This window comes from Impatiens glandulifera, chromosome 9 (assembly GCF_907164915.1).
Source record: "Impatiens glandulifera chromosome 9, dImpGla2.1, whole genome shotgun sequence".
In the NCBI taxonomy this organism is placed as follows: domain Eukaryota; kingdom Viridiplantae; phylum Streptophyta; class Magnoliopsida; order Ericales; family Balsaminaceae; genus Impatiens; species Impatiens glandulifera.
In genome coordinates, this window is record NC_061870.1 from 36614524 (window position 1) to 36637631 (window position 23108).

General features: G+C 31.4%; 6 protein-coding genes across 8 annotated transcripts; 1 reads left to right on the plus strand and 5 right to left on the minus strand.

Moving 5' to 3' along the window:
- Nucleotides 1-4307: 4307 nt before the first annotated feature.
- Nucleotides 4308-5767, minus strand: LOC124916382 (putative pectate lyase 2). Its single transcript, XM_047457095.1, has 4 exons — nt 5075-5767; nt 4886-4989; nt 4657-4795; nt 4308-4526 (listed from the first exon to the last, which is right to left on the minus strand). Exons 1-4 carry the CDS (start codon nt 5765-5767, stop codon nt 4308-4310), a joined length of 1155 nt encoding a protein of 384 aa, XP_047313051.1.
- Nucleotides 5768-9608: 3841 nt separating this feature from the next.
- Nucleotides 9609-10064, minus strand: LOC124916383 (stigma-specific STIG1-like protein 3). Its single transcript, XM_047457097.1, has one exon. It carries the CDS (start codon nt 10062-10064, stop codon nt 9609-9611), a length of 456 nt encoding a protein of 151 aa, XP_047313053.1.
- Nucleotides 10065-11181: 1117 nt separating this feature from the next.
- Nucleotides 11182-11601, minus strand: LOC124916384 (stigma-specific STIG1-like protein 1). The gene has a single exon (XM_047457098.1). The coding sequence runs from the start codon at nt 11599-11601 to the stop codon at nt 11182-11184; it is 420 nt and encodes a 139-aa protein (XP_047313054.1).
- Nucleotides 11602-13718: 2117 nt separating this feature from the next.
- Nucleotides 13719-14544, plus strand: LOC124916385. Its single transcript, XM_047457099.1, has 3 exons — nt 13719-13962; nt 14040-14063; nt 14165-14544. Exons 1-3 carry the CDS (start codon nt 13719-13721, stop codon nt 14542-14544), a joined length of 648 nt encoding a protein of 215 aa, XP_047313055.1.
- A 53-nt stretch (nt 14545-14597) lies between these two features.
- Nucleotides 14598-16820, minus strand: LOC124914319 (glycosyltransferase BC10-like). Of its 2 annotated transcripts, XM_047454836.1 has the most exons (10): nt 16346-16820; nt 16142-16258; nt 15971-16071; nt 15811-15885; nt 15652-15733; nt 15506-15586; nt 15394-15435; nt 15253-15312; nt 15012-15158; nt 14598-14937 (listed from the first exon to the last, which is right to left on the minus strand). In XM_047454836.1, the coding sequence occupies exons 1-10, from the start codon at nt 16628-16630 to the stop codon at nt 14755-14757; spliced, it is 1173 nt and encodes a 390-aa protein (XP_047310792.1). In that variant the 5' UTR covers nt 16631-16820; the 3' UTR covers nt 14598-14754. The 2 variants fall into 2 exon arrangements, with proteins under 2 accessions (XP_047310792.1, XP_047310793.1); XM_047454837.1 differs by lacking the exon at nt 14598-14937 and having other exon boundaries at nt 15017-15158; nt 15390-15435.
- Nucleotides 16821-17502: 682 nt separating this feature from the next.
- On the minus strand, nt 17503-22386 carry LOC124914902 (lysine-specific demethylase JMJ25-like). 2 transcript variants are annotated; one of them, XM_047455527.1, is made up of 12 exons: nt 22230-22386; nt 21166-21855; nt 20958-21073; nt 20768-20867; nt 20560-20692; nt 20401-20464; nt 19623-20310; nt 18733-19062; nt 18291-18651; nt 18134-18219; nt 17935-18054; nt 17503-17858 (listed from the first exon to the last, which is right to left on the minus strand). In XM_047455527.1, the coding sequence occupies exons 2-12, from the start codon at nt 21841-21843 to the stop codon at nt 17775-17777; spliced, it is 2760 nt and encodes a 919-aa protein (XP_047311483.1). In that variant the 5' UTR covers nt 21844-21855; nt 22230-22386; the 3' UTR covers nt 17503-17774. The 2 variants fall into 2 exon arrangements, with proteins under 2 accessions (XP_047311483.1, XP_047311484.1); XM_047455528.1 differs by having other exon boundaries at nt 22225-22358.
- Between the last annotated feature and the right edge of the window lie 722 nt (nt 22387-23108).

Here is a 23108-nt window from a genome sequence, read left to right on the forward strand (position 1 = left end):
AAATCGAACATTTTGAACAGGGATGAGTCGGGATAATATTTGTGTTCCCGTCTCAACTCTGCCATTATTTCACCCCAAACTCTAATAAACATAATTGAACATATTATATTTATTCTTCATATTTGATAAGAGTGATAAGTTTACTTCGTTATAAATTTTCAATATACATAATATTTTATTATAATTTTATAAATATTTTTATAAATATTTTTTTAGATAATAATGGTGTTTGTGAGGATTTCCCGAAAACGAACAAGACTGAAATGTGAGTAAAAAAAATCCCGAAGTAAGAATGGTAAAGACATTCCCCGCAATATTCTGTTATTGAATTTGGAGTAACAATTAATATTTCTAACTATTATCATTTATATTTTTTAATAAAAAGAAATATAATATTTTTAATTATTTAATCACTCAATTGATTAAAAAAATATTAAATATTTTAATTCTTTTTATAAAATTTAAATTATAAATATAAAAATATTTAAATCATTATTTTTATTTAATAAAATATGATTAAATTAAATAAATAAAGAGAAGAGGGGGAGGTATGGAAGAGAAAGATCCCTTTCTTACAGGCAAGGAAAAATTGAAAATTAGTGGAAGACAAAAAGAGGGTTGACTACTTAATCGATCAGATCTCTCTTTCTTTCTTTTGCATGGCGTAGAAATTATAATTTGCGTTCATTTGATTGGTTGGCCTCGTTTTCTCAAGTCAAGTCTTGTTTGGAATGAATTATATTATAATGTAAAAAGTGATAGATGAATATAATATAAACGAAAAAAAAAATTATTTAAAGATTTGTAATCAAATTCAAACAAGGCTTTACGGCAGATGGAATATCTTTGATACCTCTTTCCTTTCACATTGACGGACGAATAACTAAATATAAAATTAAATTAATAATTATTATTAAATATATCGATAGGACTGTTTGGCATGTTCCGTGGAAATTTTGTAGACCCGTGAAGATAAATGAAATCAACTACTCTCTCTATTTTTAGGAATAAGTTGGATTCAGCATTTACTCAAACAAACAAACAAACGGGCCCTACCGCGTTTCCGCCCTCCTCTTCTCTCTTATTCTAGAGATTTAAAAACTCATACAAGTAATACAAATAAGTCACCCAAAATGAATAATTTTATTCGGATTAAAAAAAATCTATTAATATACATGGTCATTTAAAAAAAAAAATGTGACAAAAAAAATCTATTGAGGTAAACAAGTCACTCGGTAAAAATAAAATATATGAATAATAAATTAAAAAGAGAATGATCACATAGAGAAATCAATAGAATGAATCAGGAATAAAAGAGAAAAAGAAAAGACCAACTTAATTTATTAATTTAATTTTATACTGAGAAAAAATCAGTAATCAAATTTTGAATCAGCAAAAGAGAATGCATAACTTTAATATTTGTCGAGGTAAAATTTTGAAAAAAACTTCATATCATTAGAAATTTAATTTCTCTTTATTAATTATTACTTAATACAAAATTTAAACTAAAGTAGTTGAATCAATTTAAATGCAGTTTTAAATGCTGCATGCATTAGAGCATTATTCTTTTTTTTGAATTATTTTTAAACTTTAGCATCCCTTGCTCTTCTATATATGAAGTCTTTCTGTAAACAAATGAAGGCTATTAGCCGATTAATTAAGCCACGTTTAGGTCGGACAATATTGAATATTGATTATTATACCATATTTCTAATACAACTTATTATTTAATTATGAAACTGACAATTAGGTGAATAATTAGCAATTATTTAATTTGAATAAGAAAATGAAACTATTTGTAAGAATATAATTGGCTGGAGACAACCTTTCTTTTTCTATTTGCCCTATTAATGCCAACATTTAGTTATTAATTAGTTTTTTTTTCTTCAAAGCTTATTTCATACTAAATAATTAACAATTATTTTTTCAGAATAAGAACATGGAAGTATTTGTAAGAAATAAGTTCTTTTTTTTCTTATAACAATGTCAAACTTTCATATATCAAAATGGAGTGAACTTCACAAAGAAAAACAAGAATATGTTGGAATAATAGAAAGAGAAATTGTATTCGAATAATATATTTTGTTACCTAAGTTATATCTAATATATAAATATTATATTAGACTTATAAGAAATTAAAACTAATATAGTATTAATATTATCATAATATAATATCTTTTATATATATATATATATATATATATATATATATATATTAACAATCACATTTCAATCACAAAGTTTAAATAAATATTTAAACTTCTAACAAGAAAATAATAGAAAAACCAATTAAACAAAAAGGTAAGAACACAAAAATTGACATCTTGAGGTAACCAATTCACATATCATTTTAAAGACATTTGGTGCCATGACGAGAAGTTTAAACTATTCCATATTACAACACGGACGGTTAGTCTCGCTCCATGTGTTAGCCACATTTCTCTTAAAATAGTTCAATCGTTTTCTGTTTGTGCTAAAACTTATCGCAGATGACTGTCTCCCAAGGTACAATTCTGCACTGAAATTACTACGCATCGAACTTGATCAATGTACCTAAATCACAATTACTGAGTTTCACACAGAAATGGTCGAGTCAAGAAACTCAAAAAATGCTCACAAAGAATAGTCACAAAGATCAGAAAGACTTTTAGAAATCTAGAGTGAGAAATTGTAAAATGATGTGTAAAGAATAATACACGTTGAATGAATAATTTATAATTGAAAATTAAACTCATAATCAATTTTTTAATGCAATAGGTACTAATCCATTACAATAAGTATTTGGTAGTTACATGCATCCTCCAACAATAAGTATTTATAAATTGTCTCATCTAACAATAAGTATTCTTGTTTGTCTTTTTATCATCTTTTCAAGTTACATTCAAACAATAAGAATTTTGTAGTTATAATAAGAATTAACATCATTTGTTAATTACCTCATTCAAATCATTAATGTTAATTATAACAATTAATAAATTAATTTTCATTTGAATTTTATTTGGATTAATTTCACTTTAATTCACAAATTTGGTATGAATTTCATTTGGATTAAATTTCACCATTAATTCACATTTAAATTTGGTGTAAATTTTATTTGTCTAAATATTATTTCCGTTTAATTAATAAAATTAGTTAAATTTCAATAAGTTCAACTTGGGTTAATTATAATTGCCTATAATTTTGGTGTTTGTAACAATATTTCATATTAAACTAATATTTTGATTTGTTCTTTTAAATGAATCATATGAAATTTTGAAACCATTACTTTGTGAATTTTGAACATGAATTTGTATATATGCTCTTCTATGCTATTTGTATTGTTGGTAGAGAGTTTTTAAAATAAATTTTAAATAATTTAAAATAATTTGATTGATGTCGATTCTGAAGGTGTTTTTTTTAGTAAAAAAATTTGAAATGTATGATTATGAGAGTAAATAAAAATTATGTTTGATTTTTTATATAATATTTGTTTTATTTACTTAGAGTTGGATCATTATTCATTAGTCATCAAATCCATGGATAAGTAAGCTCAATACCAATTAACGTTTGGGTAGTGAATTATATAGGAAGAGAAGGGACATGGAAGGGAATGACCTCGTTTTGTTTTGGAAGAATAAAGAAAAAAAATTATTATATTTTTTCAGGCAATTAATGCTAGTAATTCATTCTCCCAAAATATATATATATATATATATATATATATATATATATATATATATATATATATATATATATATATATATCTTTTTTTTTATACATTATCCCGTCACCCAAAACTGAATTTAATACCCTGTGTTGGGCTTTACATATTACGTATCACATATAATATGGGCCTTTTGTAATATTATATGGACAATAACTTGTGGGCTTTTAATTTACTTTCTTACATACTTAGTAATCACAGTAAATTTAGAAAGAACAGCCCAATAATACTTAATAACCCTGTATTTTTTATTTTAAAATCTTGAGTAGAATATATAGGGTATTTGGGGTACCCGACTAATTAATCTGACATGGAATAGAGATTTGGGTTCCTACAAGGGTCGGGTATTTGCAAATCAACCGGGTTGAGTTTCTATGTTAATTTTAGACAAGTTCATTCCCAATAATGTCTTTAATTGATATTGTTACATTGTCAAATTAATATTTATTTTGAAAATTATATATAGTTATATATAAATAAAACAAAATGTAGCATGTACGTACTTAATCACTTAAATTGGTAATTAAGAAAAACACAAAAATGAAATAATCATAAAGTTTGAAGAAATAAATTGGTAATTGATAGATCGAGTACTAGCTAGCTACTAGCATGATTTTCCGGAAACACAAGGAAGAGGGCCGGCTTGAGATGTAAGAGAAGGAACGGCAGAACCGTCGGCGACGTTGAAGGATTCAGAACGCAAGTAGGAAGGAGCGATGGTTCCATATCCCGACTGTACAAAATAGGCTCCGCCGACGAATTTGTCACGAGAAGACCTCCATTTCCAGTTTGACCACCCACTCTTAACCTCCCTCTTTGTCACCTGCATGCATGCATGCAAACGTAATTATTAATTAAATTACTTCATATCCTCATAGCCCGGCCCGGCCCAGATTAGACCAGCCCAGCCCATGATCAGGCCCAGCCCAACACAAGTAATTAATAATTTGAACCTGTTTGGCAGTTGGGTTATTTGGAGCGACAAAATAATTGCCCTCACTAAAGATGGTGGGATTAGCACTTCCTCCTATTGCATACATTTCCCATTCATCGTACCGATTGTTTGCCACGTGGGCATACCCAAATCTCACCCTGCATGCATGCATGCATGCGTTAATTATCAAATTAATCAACTAGTAATTAATTAATTACCTACGATAATTAATTAATTATAAATTAAACCTTGGCATTCTTTGGACAAGGCCAGCCCCAAAACGGTTGAAAACAACCGTAACTTTAATAGCCTTATCTTCTTTGTTGTTGTCATTGTGTCCGAATAACATCACCTTCCCGTGCCCAAAACAAATTAAGTAATAATTAATACGAAGAAATATTCGAAATCATGCATGATACGTAATATATTACACGTACCTTGTCATGACGAGTGAAATAATTGTTAGATATAGTAATAGCGGTGGAAGCATGAATAACATCAATTAATCCGTCAGTGCATTTCGCTAGAAAGCAATGATCAATCCAAATATTAGTAGACGCAAACACATCGATGCCATCTCCGTCGGAACCCTGACGATGACCTAAATGGTCCGGGCTGTTCCTGACAAGACCCGATTTCCCGGGCTTACAATCGTGAATGCTAATCCCATGGATGATCACGTGACTCACACGTTGAATTGTAATACAAGGTCCATAAGCTATCTCCACTTTTGCTCCTCTTCCATCAATTGTCTTGTAACTATTCATAAGCAATTCATTCTTTAGAGTTATAACCATATTCTTACCAAATATTATCCACAATGGCTTCGTTTGGATAACACCATATCGTAATGTCCCCGGTTTTGGGTTAACCGGATCGTCGGATGGGTTCGTGACGACATAGATGGCCCCGTATTTCCCTCCCACGGCTCCTCGTCCGAAACCGACCGCACAATCCGCCAAGGCCCGACGGTTTGCCGCCCAATTAGTTTTGGACCGCCAACACGAGTCAATTTTGTTTAAAACCTTTTTAGTTGAGGTTGTTGGTGCATAATAGTTAGCAGCATCCAAATAGCAAATTTGATAGGAAATGATAATAGATAGAAGCAACAAGAAATAATTAGAGGACATTGTTGAAATTGAATGTAGGGAAGAATGTGTAGATTAATTATTTGTAGACTAGAAAAAACATGAAGAAGGTGGAAGTCACGATTTATATATATTATATTAATGTATATAATTAATTAGTTATATATATTGGCCATCTTGCAATGGAGAAGAAGAAACGTGGGTGCACGGATAGAGAGCATATATAGCTAGAGAACTTGTATTGTTGACTAATTGAATTCTTAATTAATTGACTAGTCATGTTTATTCAAATTATATTTAGAAGAAACAATTCAAGTGATTAAAATTGTTTTTTTTTAGTAAAAAAATCTTAAAATGAGACGACCCCGATCATGCATCCTCCCCTACAAAAGTCGTCCATACTAACAATTTTGATTTTCCTTGAGTTTATTAATCCGTACAAATATAATTAATTAATGCAAAAGATATTTGTAGATAGGAGTGGATCATGCCCTATTTATAGAGAAGAAATGGTCTAGTGTGACAAATGAGTTGTGCACAACAACAAAAATTGAAGTGCATGCATTTGCAACTTAAATAACTTTATAACATTTAATAACAATATCAAGTTTCACAAAAAAAAAATAGAGACATAAAATAACCAAATAAAATAACAAAAATTAAAAGAACAGAGTAATTAAGAAAATCCAACTAAAAACACTCTAAATTAAGGTGGAATCATGATGATAGAGAGTTGGATTATAACTTAAAAGGGAAAAAAATAGGGAGATGTAATACAAAATTGCAAATTGCAATTCATATGGCAACCTTATATACTACTAAAGATTAAACGTTTAATTGGAACTGTTTTAGTAACTTAATATATTTATTTTAAAATAATTTACTTTAAGGTTTGTTTGGATCGGAATTATTGTTATAACCTGAATTATTTGAAAATAATGATCGAGGGTGATTTTAAAGAAATATAATTTTTTTTTTTGATAAAAATACTTAAAATGTATTAATATACAAGTATAAAATAAATAATAATAATTTAAAACATAAAGTATTTTAATATATTTTTTTTTGTAATAAATTGAATGATATAATAAAAAATATAGGAGTGAATTATTTTTTTTTTTGGATATTGGTTATTTAAATAACCTAACCTAGGCCTTACTTAAGGTTTTTGAAAGATAACACAATATGTAAAATGAGTTTTACAATTTTTATTTACACAATTAATTAATTAAATATTTTTTAATAAATTCTAAACATGAATAATTAAGGTTTCAATTTTGATGAGAATTAATGAAAACGTGGGTTACATAAAAAATTGACGAGTCAAATTAATATGGGAATATTTAAGTTGACTAAATTATATTAATTTAATCACATAGTAATTTTTATTTTCATTTTACCATGTCTTTTTTCTCGATCACTAGCCTATCTATATTTAATATTCCTCCTCTCTTTATTTTACATTCAGAAAATTGTGGTAAAGAATATATATATAATTACATTATGATAGGGTTTATAATATAAATTTTTTATTATAACTTTTAGATATATTTTTTTTCAGATGATGACAACTTCTGATAGAGTCTTCCGGTCGACCAACAAAAGCATGTTATCATAAGCCTGTTGACGATAAGATGGGTGTGGATGTTCACAACAATATTGGGAGCTTTTTATTATTATTTTTTTTATCAACTAGATATTAATTATATATAAATATATTTGGACTATTTAATTTGGAAGCTTCAATTATTAATTATGGACTATTTACATGTCAACGTTATAAATATTTAAATGCACTTGGTTATGAGTTTCTATGTACTATAAACTCGACTCCACTATCAATTCATTAATTATTATTATTATTATTATATTTACTTTATAGATACACATATCCTTAATGATGCTATTGCTTTTGCGATTGATCAAGACAAGACAATACACTTTATAATAATAATAATTAAAAAAGTTCGGCAAAAGTAACTAGAACTGATCAGTCTCATTTTACTGTCAAATATCCTTTTATTCATTTCTCTAGCTTAAACAGTATTATTTAAACAACCCACTTAGGCCTCCCAAAATCTAATCTAAAAATGGAGAGATAAATATCCCATAATGGAGATTAATGACACTCTATAATAAGGCTTATATTTTCCCCACAAAAGGAACAATTAATGTTAAAATGAAGTGCCCCCACTTACTTTAGAACAAATTAAGCTAAATTTACAATGAAAAAAATTGACGATGATATCATCTTTTAGTATACATTTACGCAAAAGCTCATTAATTTTTAGAAAAATACTATATCACATCTCATAATCCATTTCATAATATCATTGTATGAATCATTTTTAAAAAAATACTACATCAAATTTTCTCCCAATAGAAATACCTAATGTATCGGTCTCATTTAAAAAAAAAAAAAAAAAGTATTTAATAGAAGGTACTCTATCTTATATTTTAGACACTTCTTCAAGAATATGAGAATTAGTTGACTCAACAATAATATGAATAACAAACATTTATCATATTGTTACATTTTGACGTAATTTAAGAAATTGATAGACATTCTATTATTTAAAATGCTAACACGCGCAAATTTATAACATTTGAATTTTAGACATAAACTCTTACTACTAATCTATTATAGTGTATGAAACTCTTTCTTGTTAACAAATCTCATGTTAGCCCTAGCTAGTAGCTTAGTGTTACAATACTTGGAATTAAATCATCTTCTATAATTGGTTAGAAAAATGAATATAATTATATATTTAAAACCAAGAGGCAAAACGTGTACGCCACACGCTGAGTTGTTGTTGAGGACACCAGCCAAGACCCCAACAACATCAAGACTTTTTGTCACTAAATAAATAAAAACATTTATATTATTCTTTCTTCTTCTTATCTATAAACATAAAGTAGTGACTGTTTGAAAACTTTTCATCTAATCATCAATAAATCTATAAGTCTTTCCACTATATATATATAACCCCATTTCTATATGGATATATATGCATATATAATTCTTTTTTCTTATTATTTATATTAATTGAGATTATTATATATATTATCACATGTATGCATAATTATTTGATATTTTTGTACATTTCTAAGTTTAAAATATGAAGAGGAATACAAATTTCTAAACAGGTCATCATTTATATGTAACATATATACATAATGGTTGTAAAAGAGAATCTTGATTTTTTAAAACATTAAAAACAAAACTAATTAATAGCAGAAAATACCTGAGTTTAATTACTTAGGGCTGACGGAGGGCAATATATTGTTAAGGCATTTTCCTATAGCTAGGAAGCTAGAATAGATAGGGGCCTAGCTAGGGCATAGTAGAGGCCATGGTTGACTAACAATTGCACCTTTTTATTAACGTAAAAGGCCAGTCAAGACTAGCAAAGGGAGAGTTCTATTCGAATCAACCCTTGTAAATTATGACATTGATGCCGCCACTCACACACAATAAGGGCATTATCCAAATTATTTGACCATAAACTATAACTTATACACGCCCCCACTATAAGCTAGCTACCTTATAATTAATATTGTCAAACCCCAACCCAACAAAACTAATTACCCATTTTCTTATTCAATCTTTGTTCAAATTTATAATCAATTAATGCCTAATGCATAATTAATTAATATCCCAACAATTAATTAAAAATCTTAATTATAATGCTTCATTAATAATGACATACAACACAAAAGATTTCAAGAGAGTTTTTATTTTCTCCATCAACGAATTAAAAAAAAAAATCACACACAAAAAGTACAAAGAAAGAATGAATGAACAAAGACAAATTAATTAAAAACCGAAATTTGAGAAAAATAATGAAACAATTACCACGTTAATTAATTGTTCTTGTCCTCCTTAATGGCCATAATGGCACATTCCATAGGCACACTTAGTCCCTTTCTTGCACTTGTTGCCGCACTTACCACAATTGTTTTTGTCCTTCAATGGCTGAATGCATTTCCCTTTACAACAAACTTCCATGTACTTACATTTCTTTCCACATTTTCCACAATTCACCTTGTCTATCTTCACATTCACGCACTTCTTTTTGCAGCAATCTGGCCCCGGGCTTCCCTTTGTACGACAAACCCTAGGGTACTTGTTGCATGTCATCGGTGGACGCCAATCTTTTTGGCTAAGAAACCGGCTAATACCTCTAAGAGATATTAACGTCTTCTCTTCCTTAACTAACACCTCATCGTCATCAACACGAGATTCTTTTTCAACTTTTGTTGCTAAAGAAGTGGCCACAAGAGCCATTAGGAGTATCATAGCCCAAATGAAGAATAAGGTTTTCGAGCTCAACTTCATGGTGTCCTCGTGTTGAAGATAGACTTGATCAAATATCGACTTTGGTGAGAAAAGAGGCCCGAGACCAATGATCGATAGATGATGGATATCGGGAAACAAAGTGTGATGTTTATATAGCTAGCAATGGAATAAGGGAATTAAATTTTAAAATACATCTAGATTAGTGATCAGTTCATGTACTAATTAAGTACTAGTTGCTAGTTAAAATATGACAGTCAATTTTTATTGATCAATTAGAATCGTGCTTGTTTGGTGGTTAAAATAAGTCAAAATATTAAGACATGCTTGCACGAGCTCTAAGTTGAATTTATTCTAACTCTCTAGCTCTATAATATACTTCTTTCATTTATTTTATTTTTTATACAGAAAATATCAAATCCTTAATTAATTATTAAAAAAAAAACTAAATTCTTCCAATGAAAACAATCTGTCTAAAGTAACTTTGGCCACCACCATATGAATGTCAAATGTTAGTGCTTCTCCACAGTAACCACCTTACAATTAAAGAAAAAAACACTTTACAAACGAAAGCTAAGTTTTTCCAATATTGATTTTAATATATATATATATATATATATATTAATTTATGTGAATTGTAATATAAATTTAAATTCAGATAATCTTGACATGTAACAGACGAGGCGGCCGGATCGATGCTAGATCCCACCTTCAATGGCAAATAGGCAAATAGATAGATAGATAGCTAGGGTTAGTACTTTTCCACTTAGAACCAAATCTAAAAAAGTATGTATATATATACGCAACCATTCCAGATTTATTTGTTTTTGTGAACATTAATTAATTATTTTTTCAATATTTAAATACAATGGACACGATATTTTAGAGGAATCAAAACGATAGAAACAAAGTGAACATTTGATTAATTATTAGCCTACCAAAAATAAATAAACTTGGGTAAAAGAACTTTAAAAATATCTATTATGAACACTGTATATGATACAAAAATATATCTTCACAAGCTCAAACTCATGATGACCATTATAATTTGCATGTCTCACTAATTTACAAGTGATCATCAACTACAAACTAAATATATTTTCCATTTCCTAGCTAGCTAGCTAATTAAGTGTCTGCTCATCAAAATGAAACCCTAAATTTATGCATAGTTGCACATTCCGTGAACACATTTATTCCCTTTATGGCACTTCTTTCGACATCCACCGCAATTATTCTTGTCATTCAAAATGTTAACACACTTTCCTTTGCAACAAATCTCCGAGTACTTGCATTTCTTACCGCACTTGCCACAGTTTAGCCTGTCTTTAGACAAATTTACACACTTCTTCTTGCAACAATTTGGCCTCAAGCTTCCTTTCGCACGACATATCCTAGGAAATTTGTTGCAAGTTATAGTCGCACGAAAATGTCTATGGGCCAGAAATCGGCCCGCTCCCCTTAGAGAGGTTTCTTGATTGTCAAGCAACGAATTTATCATGTCGTTAGCCGACATCTCAACTTCTTCTTGTTCTTGTTCTTCTTCGTCGTGGAGTGAGGTGGCAGCAACCGAGGAGGACATTATAAGGGATAAAGTGAGCAAGAGTAGCGTAAGAAACTTGTTCATGTTGATTGTCTTCATGAAGATCGATCGTCTTAATTAGGAAGAGAGGATAAGGCAATTAATATTTAATTGAAAAAGATGAATTATATTTTTGAATGGAGAGAGAATGGTTACTATTTATAGATTGTTATTTTCAAATTGTAGTGCTTGGCGTAGAAAGTTGAAGAGTGGAACTGTCTTATTCAAAAGATTAGCTCTCGTTCGTACACAATATATGAAATCTATCTTGTTCGATTCATCTAAGTAATTACCTAGCTTCTTCTTTAATTAAGAAATATATATATATAGCTAGTTCTTTAATTAAGAAACATGTAGGCCTAAATTATGAATAAATAAAATAAATAAATAAATATTATATTATAAAAAAAATTGGCCACATGATTATGCACATCAATCGCAAACACATCTAACTATTTAATTAGACGCAGAATTTATCGTCTAACAGACTCGAACCCTATTCACATTTTATTCCCGCTATGAGATATTATATTATTTTTGGGAAAATAAATAGGACAACGAATTAAGTATGTATCCCGCAAACACATTTAACCATTTAACCAGACGCAGAACTTATCACCTAACGGGCTCGAACTTAGAAATTTAGGGTTAGTATCGGGATCACATATTATATTATTATTAGTAACTATAGTTTTATATAAAATTGACCCAATATTAGTTTTAATTATTTGATCATCATCATTACCGGATTTAACACTCTAACTAAATTTTAAATAACATTAGCTTATCTTCTAAATTAATGGACTTTTTTTTAAGGAAACGAACAAGGAACTTAAGTAGATATATTTTCATTTTTATGAAATGAAATTAATTAAAAAAAGCATATTGCAAATAAGTTGGGACCATCCTATGAATTAATTATATATATGCCAAGTACGGTTGGACTGAGAGGCCTGGAGAGTTACGGAAACACTATGAAACTGATGCATGTCTCCATCCCTCTTTCTTTGACTTTCAATTAATAAACTTATAATTACTCCCACAATCATCCTCATCAAATGGTTCTAATTTATTTCCTTATGTGAAAACAACTTTCATCCAATTAATCTTTTCAGATTATTATTATTATTTTAAATAAACCCACTACACATACACTAGCTAGTTTGAGCTGGATTCATTTTCATTAAAATGTCTTTTAAGTTCCTTTTTTTTATTATATGTTAAAGCTTAATATAGTTTCTAAATTCTAATAGTATATTCAAATTATAAAACTTATTAGGTTAAATTTTAAGTTAAAGTGAGGACATTATGTTAATATAAAGATGTCAACTCCCTAAATATAAAAAAAAACTTGTTAAAGATTAATAAATAAAATCAAATAATGTTAAATTTTTACAAATATAAACAATCTAGAAAGATTGGTTAGAACATTAATTGAAAAAAAATAAAACTGTTATTCCTTATTCCTTGAAAGAGAATTGTCACAAGTGTTTTGAGTTGTGTCAAAATGAATTGACAGATGACATGACTTTTGTTGTGCTGCTTCTATTTATTTGTTAAATGCTCAATTTAATTTTTCAACTATATATGTTACTTCATTGTCTAGAGCTTGTTTCATATGTTAATTTATATATTTTGATTTGATCTTTATTAACTATAACTCCACTATTCAAATTTTCAACAAAAATCAAATATTTAACTATTATTTAAAATTAATAAATATTTACTTGAAAAGATTTTAGGTACATAGTTTAATTTTTACTATTTTATATTTAAAATAATAAAATTTTATTATCGAATTTATAATAATTTAGATTTTACGCTTCTATACAATTTTAAACTTAGAAAAATAAATTTATATTTATAAATAAAAAGTATATTATTAATATATATAATTTTTTTAAATTGTTAATTTAGGGAGATTTAAGATTTGAAATAGTTGGGCTGGGTCTTATAATGAGTAGAAAAAACATTTCGGCCCATATTTCGGAGAGAAGAGAGAAATCAGTTAGGAAGTAGTTAGTTTCCACAGTGAAAGTTCAAGATCCTGAGAATAAGGAAAGAAAGAAACATAAATAGTTAGTTGCATAATAAGAAAGATAGAGAATAAGAAAGAGATGAATAGCAGTCAGCAACAGAAACAAAAGCAGAAGGGTGGTGGTGGAAAGCATGTCGGGGGAACCTGCACGCCGAAGATGTTGCAGATGGCAATGTTGTTGACCGGAGCAGCATTGGCCGGTTATATAGTTGGCCCTCCCTTATACTGGCATATCTCCGACGCCTTGTTCTCTTTTCGTCGCTCCTCTTGCCCTCCCTGTCTCTGCGATTGCACTTCCGGACCCCTTCTTTCCCTCCCACCAGGTCTCTCTCTTTACTCGTATCATCTTTGCATTCCTTTTCTCATCTAACCAATTCCTTATTACTCTCATCATTTGCAGGATTGAACAGCACTTTCTTTACAGGTCAGTCATTCAGTCAGTGTTAACTAATCAGTATTCCTATTTCATTCATTACCCTTTTAAATAATTAAATCAAGATCTTGTTTTCTGGTGGCATCTACTAGATTGCATTAAGCATGATCCTGAAATAAGTGCTGAGAAGGAAAGAAACCTAACCAATCAGCTGACAGACGAGCTCAGGCTAAAAGAATCCCAAGCTTTAGAAAATCATCGCAAGACCGACGTGGCTCTGTTAGAGGCCAAGAAGCTATCCTCCCAATACCAAAAGGAGGCAGACAAGTGCAACTCCGGAATGGAGACTTGTGAAGAGGCCAGAGAGAAAGCCGAATCTGCACTACAAGCGCAGAGACAAATTACATCTGTTTGGGAGCTCAGGGCTCGTCAGAAAGGATGGAAAGACCCGCCCCCAAAGACCAAAATCAAGTCCTTGAACATCGACAAGACCCAACTCGTCACCAGCAATCCCGCAGCTCAGTTTAGTTAGTCAGTAATTCGTTTTTGCAAACCGGTATAGAAAAATTACAGCATTCTGGTTCCTCAAACCAAATAAATAAACGCATCTATATATATAAAAAGCTGATTACTTTGTTAGAATTGTACATTCTTTGTAGTAAAGTAAGCTGTATAATGATGTAAATGCAATTCTCATTTTGTTCTATAACTTTTCTTTTTCGTCATTTTCAAACCTGATCGGTCAGTGTAAAGAAGAACTCAGTAATCTTGTCGGATCAAACGGTCCGGTCACTCCTTCGCTCAGGAGACGCATGGCAGCCGCTCTAGAGAACTTTCTTGCAAACAGAAAGCATGGAACAGATGTTGAATTAATAATACACAGCTCAGTTCTCAATTCAGTCTCGTAGTATATCTGTTTGATGTCCTGTACAATTTGAAACTTAATAATGTGAGGCTTTCCCAATCAAAACTTGTCAATAAATTTTGTTGACACCTCACCTGTATTCTTTTAATTTGTTCAGGGCCGACATTCGTGTATCCAAAAGTAACAGGATGCCAGGATTTAGTTTCCATGCCAGACGCGGACTCGTTCCACTGAGTGTAAGTCACTGTTCTCCGTTCAAGCTCAAGTTCAAGCTCACTCATCTAAACGAAATAAACGAAATGAATGAAATAAACAAATAACTAGTTGAGATTGTAATTTGCAAACAAAAAAAATGATATCGAATCGTGACTATACCGCAAACAAAGTAGGAAGATAATGCTCATCCGGGATGCAGTTATGCTGCTTCTGAAGTTTCTGCAAGTAAGTGAAACTTATATTAACAAAACATACTATTATGATCTAGTTTCCAATAGAAGAAGAACACTACTCACTTACAATATTCTCTTTTCCCTTGCTTGGGTCTACAGCTGGTCGTCTCTGCAAAAGTATCGATACAGTTATAACCCAGAAAAGCAGAGTGATTACTCTTCATATAGTTTTGACCTACCCTGCAGAACTTCTTGAAGGCAGGGAAAACAACATCATCATCCACAACAACTTCTGCGTGTCTCTTTGTTAATGTAAACCACTGAGGAAACAAATCAAGTTATATCTCGATCATATCGTTAACAATTCTATGACTAAAACGCAAACCTGTGATCCTTTTCTCCATTTGTTCCTCGGTATGACATTCGACATTTTTGGGTTGTAGCGGCCTTCCTTCTTATCATGAAAACTACAAACAAACCCAAATGGGGGTGGATTATTTGGTTTGAAAACATAATTCAATTATGGATGTTGTTTTATACTTACCTGTCAACAAAACTCTTGGAGGAAGAAGACATTAGGTAACTGTAAACATAGGTGAAGTTGTACAAAGGAACACAGCTGGGCAGACAAACAACAAGACAGGATTAGCAGACGAAGAATGGGAAAAGGATATGGTGTTTGTTGTTATTAACAAACAACAAACCTATCAGATAAGAGAACAAATCTTTGATTAGCAGGATCTTCAAGAGCTGCATCTAACAATAACCTCTCCGCTTGAATCATGCTAGCTTCACCCCATGACACCTGCAGATAAAACACAAATCATTTCCATGTTGTTTTTGATGTTATGCTCAGCTGAAGCAGTTATGATTACCTTAATAGTATTAGTCAACTGTCGATTATAGAAGAAGCTGGACCTTGTGGTGGAATCGTCGAATACAAATCCGGGCTCCGAATGAATGTATATGGAGAAATGAGCCGCATCAGCATTCTGCAACCTCAAAGCATGCATCATCACTAAAACCTCCCAAAGTGTATCATATCAGTATTTCCCAAGAAACTTGAAAGGAAACAAAACCTCGAAGAAGTCTCCCCATAGAAAATCGAGGGGAAGGTCACGTCGAGCAAGAAACAAAAATGCAATCTTTGCGCTGTCTTCCAAGTGTGGACTATGAATTCGGGATCTGCTGCGAGATAGTCTATAAGAAGAAGAAGAAGATGTTTCCGGTTGAGAGTATTGTCGAAGCCTGATTAGAGCCATAAGACAGAGGCTAACAGATAGAGCGATCACGAGCTTCCATCCAAACCAGAGGACGCGGCGAGAAGAGAAGAAGGATGACGATGACTTCTTCATCACCATCATCAGACTTCCAGGATCCAATCAGCTGCTGCAACTGGAATTTAAGAGAAAGAATGGCGCCTTTTGAAATGAATGTGAATCAGCCAGCAGCTCAAACACAACTGCGTGGAATTTGAAACTTTCTTGTTACCTGAAAGCAGAGATTTGGATCGAAACACAATCTTCTTCGCTCTTTGCCTTTTTGGGGTAATCATCATCATCATCACTTGCAAGATACTGAAACGGCGCCGTAAGACCTATATTTCCTCGCAGAAAAATCCTTATTTTTCTCAAAATGGATCATTTATCACTTTATTATTAATTGAACATATTCAGCACATATAGTTGTTATCACGTTTAATATTTCAATCATAATCTTAATTTAGTAAAAGCTTAAAAATTAATGCACTTACAAATCCAGACATGAGAGAGACTGTTTAGCTGAATTGAATTTCTAAAAGTTTTTATTTATTTATTACTTTTTATTTTTTATGTTTGAACGTATCTTGTGTTTAAAAAAATAAAAAATAAAAATAAGGATCATGATTTGGAATGATTCAACATTGTTTGGAGGGGGAATAGCAGAGTTGCTAGCAAAACTGATGATCTAACTAAACCTAGAAAAAAAATATTAAAAAACACTGGAATCCTTCAACAGAAGCCTTGTCCTTGATGTTTTAGAGATTTAGGTTGATGTTGTATTAGAAATCTATTCTAAACAATTCATGAAAAAGGGAAAACAAACAGCAGCAATGACAAGTCAGAACCAACAAACATGTAACCTGAGTGCAAAAACAAATTGAAATATCCAATACAAAAAATTAATTAAGATGTGCAAGAATATGATGTTAAATGAATCAGAAATTAAGCAAAAGAATCAAGATATTAGTTGGAGGTATAATCAAACATTCAAAATTAGTTTATATATATATTGAAGGCTAGCACATATGGAAAATTGCTTGACATTAGTTAGGTCAAGGCCATCCAGGTAACATGTTTTGTTTCTTATGTGGGAAAAGAAACATTACTTCCTGTAGGAGAAACTAAGATTACAACTATGGTTGGAAGAACAAAAAAACATTACCATAGGATGATGATAAACTAAGATTACTAATCAAAAGAGATAGCTAAATTTGTCACAAAACACCAGTCCTCCAAAAATAAGGTGCTACAGAATTTCATTGTGTGGAAATGCCAAGGCTTCATAATCTTCAATAGCTCGGTTCATTGCATGAACTATCATTTTCTTTATCTGTCCATATAAAAAAAAAACAATTTGAGAATATGAAATTTCACATGACAGATATAATAATAAAAAGAGTGCCAACCTCTAGTTTGTCTTCTTTGGCCCTATGACCCTTCGGCAGGTGCCTAAATTCCTCAGTCAACCGAAGGCACTCGTTAATGTTTTCAGGAGAAACAAAATCTACCGCTACCTTGGTGCATGACTGCGTTTAAATAGAATATTTATTAAAGACACGATATGATCGCAAACTACAAAAAAAAAAAAGAGAGATAAGTTATTACTTTCAAATTCCTGACTTGATGGGGGCAACCAGCAGGAATAAACACCGCCTCTCCAAGTCTTTGTTCAAATGTCCATGGTTCTACTCCTGACAAGTTAAGTAATGTTGCGTCAGCTAGATTATTATCATTAGTATTCAATATTTCCTGACATACTAACCATATTCATCTTTGAGTTTTCGTTTGTGATCCATGGTCAAGTAGAAGGACTGATCATGAATTGGATGAATAACTTGTTCAACTGTGGAGCAGTAAATGTGCCTAAACTCTCTCGAGTGCTTTCTGAGGTACTCTTGTAATTTTGGAACATCTTCTCTTCTAAAAATGTCCCACAAAGCATCCCCACCACTTCTTTCATTCGTTTCAACTTCAACCGGGTCTGAGCAAACCTGATTCATCTCTCGATCTGTTATTATATTTTCCTTATAATCTTGAGCCATATGCTTCTTCTTCAATGATTTGATAGCTGCTTGCTGTTCAGCATCCACCTCTATCTCAGCATTATGTGTTAAGATATTCACCTAATATATACAAATTTAGGTATCAGTTTGTGTGTTTACCTAAAAAAACATTTATATTATAATAGTCAATTAATAGTTTACCGCATCAGACATATCAAGGTGAAGCTTGGTAACCGAATCGCCTCTTCCAAGTTCCTCAAAGATCCCATATGCAATATATGATTTTGGACCCATGTCTGGCTTTAGGACTCCTGAAGGCAACTTTACCGCAATATTGAGAAATCCAGCCCTTGGATCTGTATATTCTTGGAATGGCAATATGTTGATGAACTCGTCAAAGTGTCGTGGCAGTAAGTCCTCAAATTTGTCATATGGAGGCCAATCTTTAAGTTTTAGCATTTCAGGCCAAAAATTGAAGTATCTTCTTCCATCTGTATAACCCTTAAAAAAATGCTGGCTCCTTATCTCCACCTGCACAAGAAGCCCGCATAAAAAATTGAAAAGAGAGCGACATGTTACATAGATCACCGCTTTGACCTCTGAAATGACAATTGAATATGATATGTTAAACACAAATAATCCATCACCTTCATTATGAGGTGGATAGGTTGAGGATTTGAGAGAATTTTTTCTCTTCCTTTTAAGGGGTCAAAATAGTATCTTGGATTTATCACAAAAGGTTTGATCTCCTACACCTTAGGTGTTTGAGTATTGTATGTTAACAACCATATCGTTTGATAAAAAGTTAAACATAATAAGCTTTAAAATAGTATATACTATACGTTTTCTTACAATGTTATATAGTCTAGTATTTAGTCCAGGACCAGATTTTATCAAATGTTGTCTAAGATTGTATGAGAACTAAAATGAAATAAATAATTGGCTGTGGATGTTTGTGCTAGCTTCCTCAAGAGAAGAAATCCTAGTCTAAAAGAAATAAAAGTATTGCGCATTTATATTAGCTTTCTAGCTATAAAAATAACAAAAAATTTGAAGGAAAAATTGATAAAAAGATTCATTAACTAACCAACCTCACAACCAGCCAGGCAATCAATAGCCTTCACTTCTGACATACTTGAACTCAAATTTTGATCCTCACTCTCACAAAGTGCACGCCACATAACCATGGGCTCCCAGCTCAATCCACTTGACTGTTTAAGAACATCGCGAACAATTACAGGTTTGCCTTTCGCCCAATGCTTCTGGAATTGTACAAGACTTTCCCCCTTGAGAGCATCGACCGAATCCAAACAATACAAGTAGTTGTCATCATTGCCTTCACTGGATGCCGCTCCCGCTCCATGTAAAGACTTGTTGAGCCCATTCATTCGATGATCTGCTTCATGTATCGTCAATGTATCAACTGCTTTAGCTATTAGATCCAAAATCCAGCCTTTTGGAAGAATGTGTTTGAGTTCTAGCACACAATTGTCACATCCACCCATGATTTTTGGAGCACAATCAATACTCTGATCATCATTTGCAGTCCATCTGATAAATGGTTCTATATGTTCCTTTAAAGTCTCCAAATGAGGAATATCTGGTATTGGATCTCCTCCATGAATGTAATCAGAACCTCTATTGGGGTAATGAATCTCTACTCTATCAACTCCAAATGCCACTCCTTGCCGAATCTCTCTACAACAAGTGAGGCAAAGCTCATATGAACAATCAGGGCAACCTCGATGAAGGTCAACAATTGAAGTTGCACAATTGTTGCTGTTTCAACAACAAAAGATATCAATCGACACTCTTTAAAATAACTGTGGGTATGTTAACTATTAATCCCAAGCTAAAAAGAAGCGTTACCAGAATACACGCTCATCGTTTTGGCAAAAAGACTCCTGTATATTAATTGAAGTTGTCGACGCCCCTGTGAGAAAATATATGGTAACTGGTAAGCAAGAAGCAATCATTTATTTATCCTAGGCATTCTATCATAAAAACTATAAAAAAAAAAAAAAGTACCCTGGATTATGGACTCTATCTCTATTTCCTGCTTTTGTTCTTCATTAAGTTGTTTCAGAAATGGAAGGAGCAACTTGATCAAGTGATGAAGATGGTGGATCTTCTCCTCGGGGGTGAGATCCCTCTTTGAAGTCTGAAGGATGTGACTATTTACTTAAACTACTTATGGGGAATTAAGCGAGAGGTGTAATTGAAAAGAGACACAAACCTCAATCAGACCACTTGATTGCAAGCAAATGTTGCAATTGCAGTTTCCCGAGCAAAATGGGCAACACTCAGCAACTTCTTCTTCCAGTAAGTGTGGGTACCTTTGTTTTTTTAGTAGAATTCTTGTCAAATACTTAGGTAGGTCTGGAATATCAGGCAAGGAATGTAAGAACTCGTATAGGGGTATTTACCACTTCTTGACACAATAGGTGCAGTATACTGCCTGTCTACACTTGGAGCATGGAATAACAATTCTTTTATCATTCCTCCTGCACTGATGGCACGTTGGATGCTTCCCTTTGCTGTCCTGTTTGAGATAGACAGTAGTTTAACATAATTCAGATAATTTTTCCTAAGATGCAGTAGAAATAATAAAAAGAGCAGGAGGCCATCTCTAACCTTCTGACTCCCTGATTGACATTTGCCCATATCACTTTGGTCAATTCTAGAAGAAGGCATTGTTGAACATGAAGAGGAAGAAGAAGAAGAAATTACAGATTCAGTATCCCTCTCCCTCTTAAACTTCGAATTTCTCTTTTTACTATCAATTAAGCCACCACTTTTATAATCACTTTTTACTCCATAAAATCCATCCTCTTCTTCAACATCTATCCATTCACCAACATAAAAATCATCAAAAACTCCCATTTTCTTACTCAAAGAATCACAACACATTCCCTTAGGACTAGAGCTTACAGCCTCTCCAGTTGGTAAGAAATCTGAACTGGAAGATGATAATTCCCCATGTACCTTTCCCTTTGGTTTGCATATTTTATTATCCTTCTTGTAATCATCCTCATAGTCGTACCTGGCTTTTTTAAGCCCACTCATAGAGCTATCATCTAACTGCTTGTGTGTTTCAGCACTCCATTGTTTCTTGTCCTGGCATTGTCTTGATACTTTTCTAGTATCATAATCTTGTCCTTTTAGATTATTGTTATGCCTTTCAAAAGATGGGTCTGAAACATAATCATGGCTGTCTTTCTTCTCATTATTTTTCTTCTTGCAAGTATCCTGACCATTCCCACAGATTTTCCAATCATCTAAGGATTGGCTTCTATTTTCAACTGTTTCCATTCTCACTTTAATCTGAAATTGACCAAAATTAGAGCCAGTTTAATCAAAACACAAATAGAAGTCAAGTTTTACTGATCACAATCTTATTGCAACTTAAATGGATAAGAGTTGAAAGGTGCATTAAACTGTAAGACTCTATAAACGTATAGCAGCTGTTCTAATGGCATGCATGTGTAGAGAAGCCAATGCTTAGATAGATAATCTAATCTAGGGCTAACAATAAAATAAAGAAATATAATCTCACATAAACATCAAGTGATTCCAGCAGCGAAATTAACGATATGCATGGCAAGGTCAAGAATGAATATGTGAAATACAAGAAACGAGATCTTTCTATATAAAAGAGATACTCAAGAGGAGTAAAATCAATGGCGGATTCACCTCACCTGGTCAATAAACCTTCCAAATCATCCTTTAAGCTCCGACGACATCACGACAATATCTTCGCACATACTTTGAACTGGTAAAAGCCGACCGACCGCCGATGAATTGGAGATGGGCTCGATAATGCGGACAATCCAAAGTATGCGCATTAAGTAGGTAGGAATCACAAGAGAAATATGTATGGGATTTACTGGGAGCTGTAAAACTGTGTGCGTGCGTTTTCTTTATTAAATGACCGAACAAACTAAAATCATAATACTTATTTATCATTTATCTTAGAAAATTTCAATTTATTTTACAATTAATCTTAAATGTTTTTTAATTCTACGTTACCACTAAAAAAACTTATTAACTTATACTAGGCAACATAGATTTACAAGATATACCTTTAGATTGAATTACTGTCTATATTTCTCTTTTTAGATTTAGTATCATCTAACCACTTTTCAAAATTTGAATAATTAACCAACTATATTATATTAAGTTTTTAAAAATCTTAAAAGAAATAGAGAAAATGAGAAAAAGTAAGACTAATAAAAGTTCATTTAGTCTGAAAATCACATTAAAATATTAAAATCTCGAATTAATTTTTAAAATTTTTAATTTAAAAAAAAAATAATTATTCTGATTATAGTAACTTTAAACAAGATTTTTAAATTTAAGTAATAAGATTTTACGAATTTATACATAATTTTATATTTTTAAATTAAGAAAAAATAAATTTATATTTATAAATGAAAGAAAAGTTATTATTTATTTTAATTGATTTTATAAATATTTTTTTTTATAATGTTATTTACCTTTTTTTTTTTAATATTAGAATTAACATAGCTACATAACCTTAAGTAACTACTCTTTAACTACTTTAGTGATTGATTTTT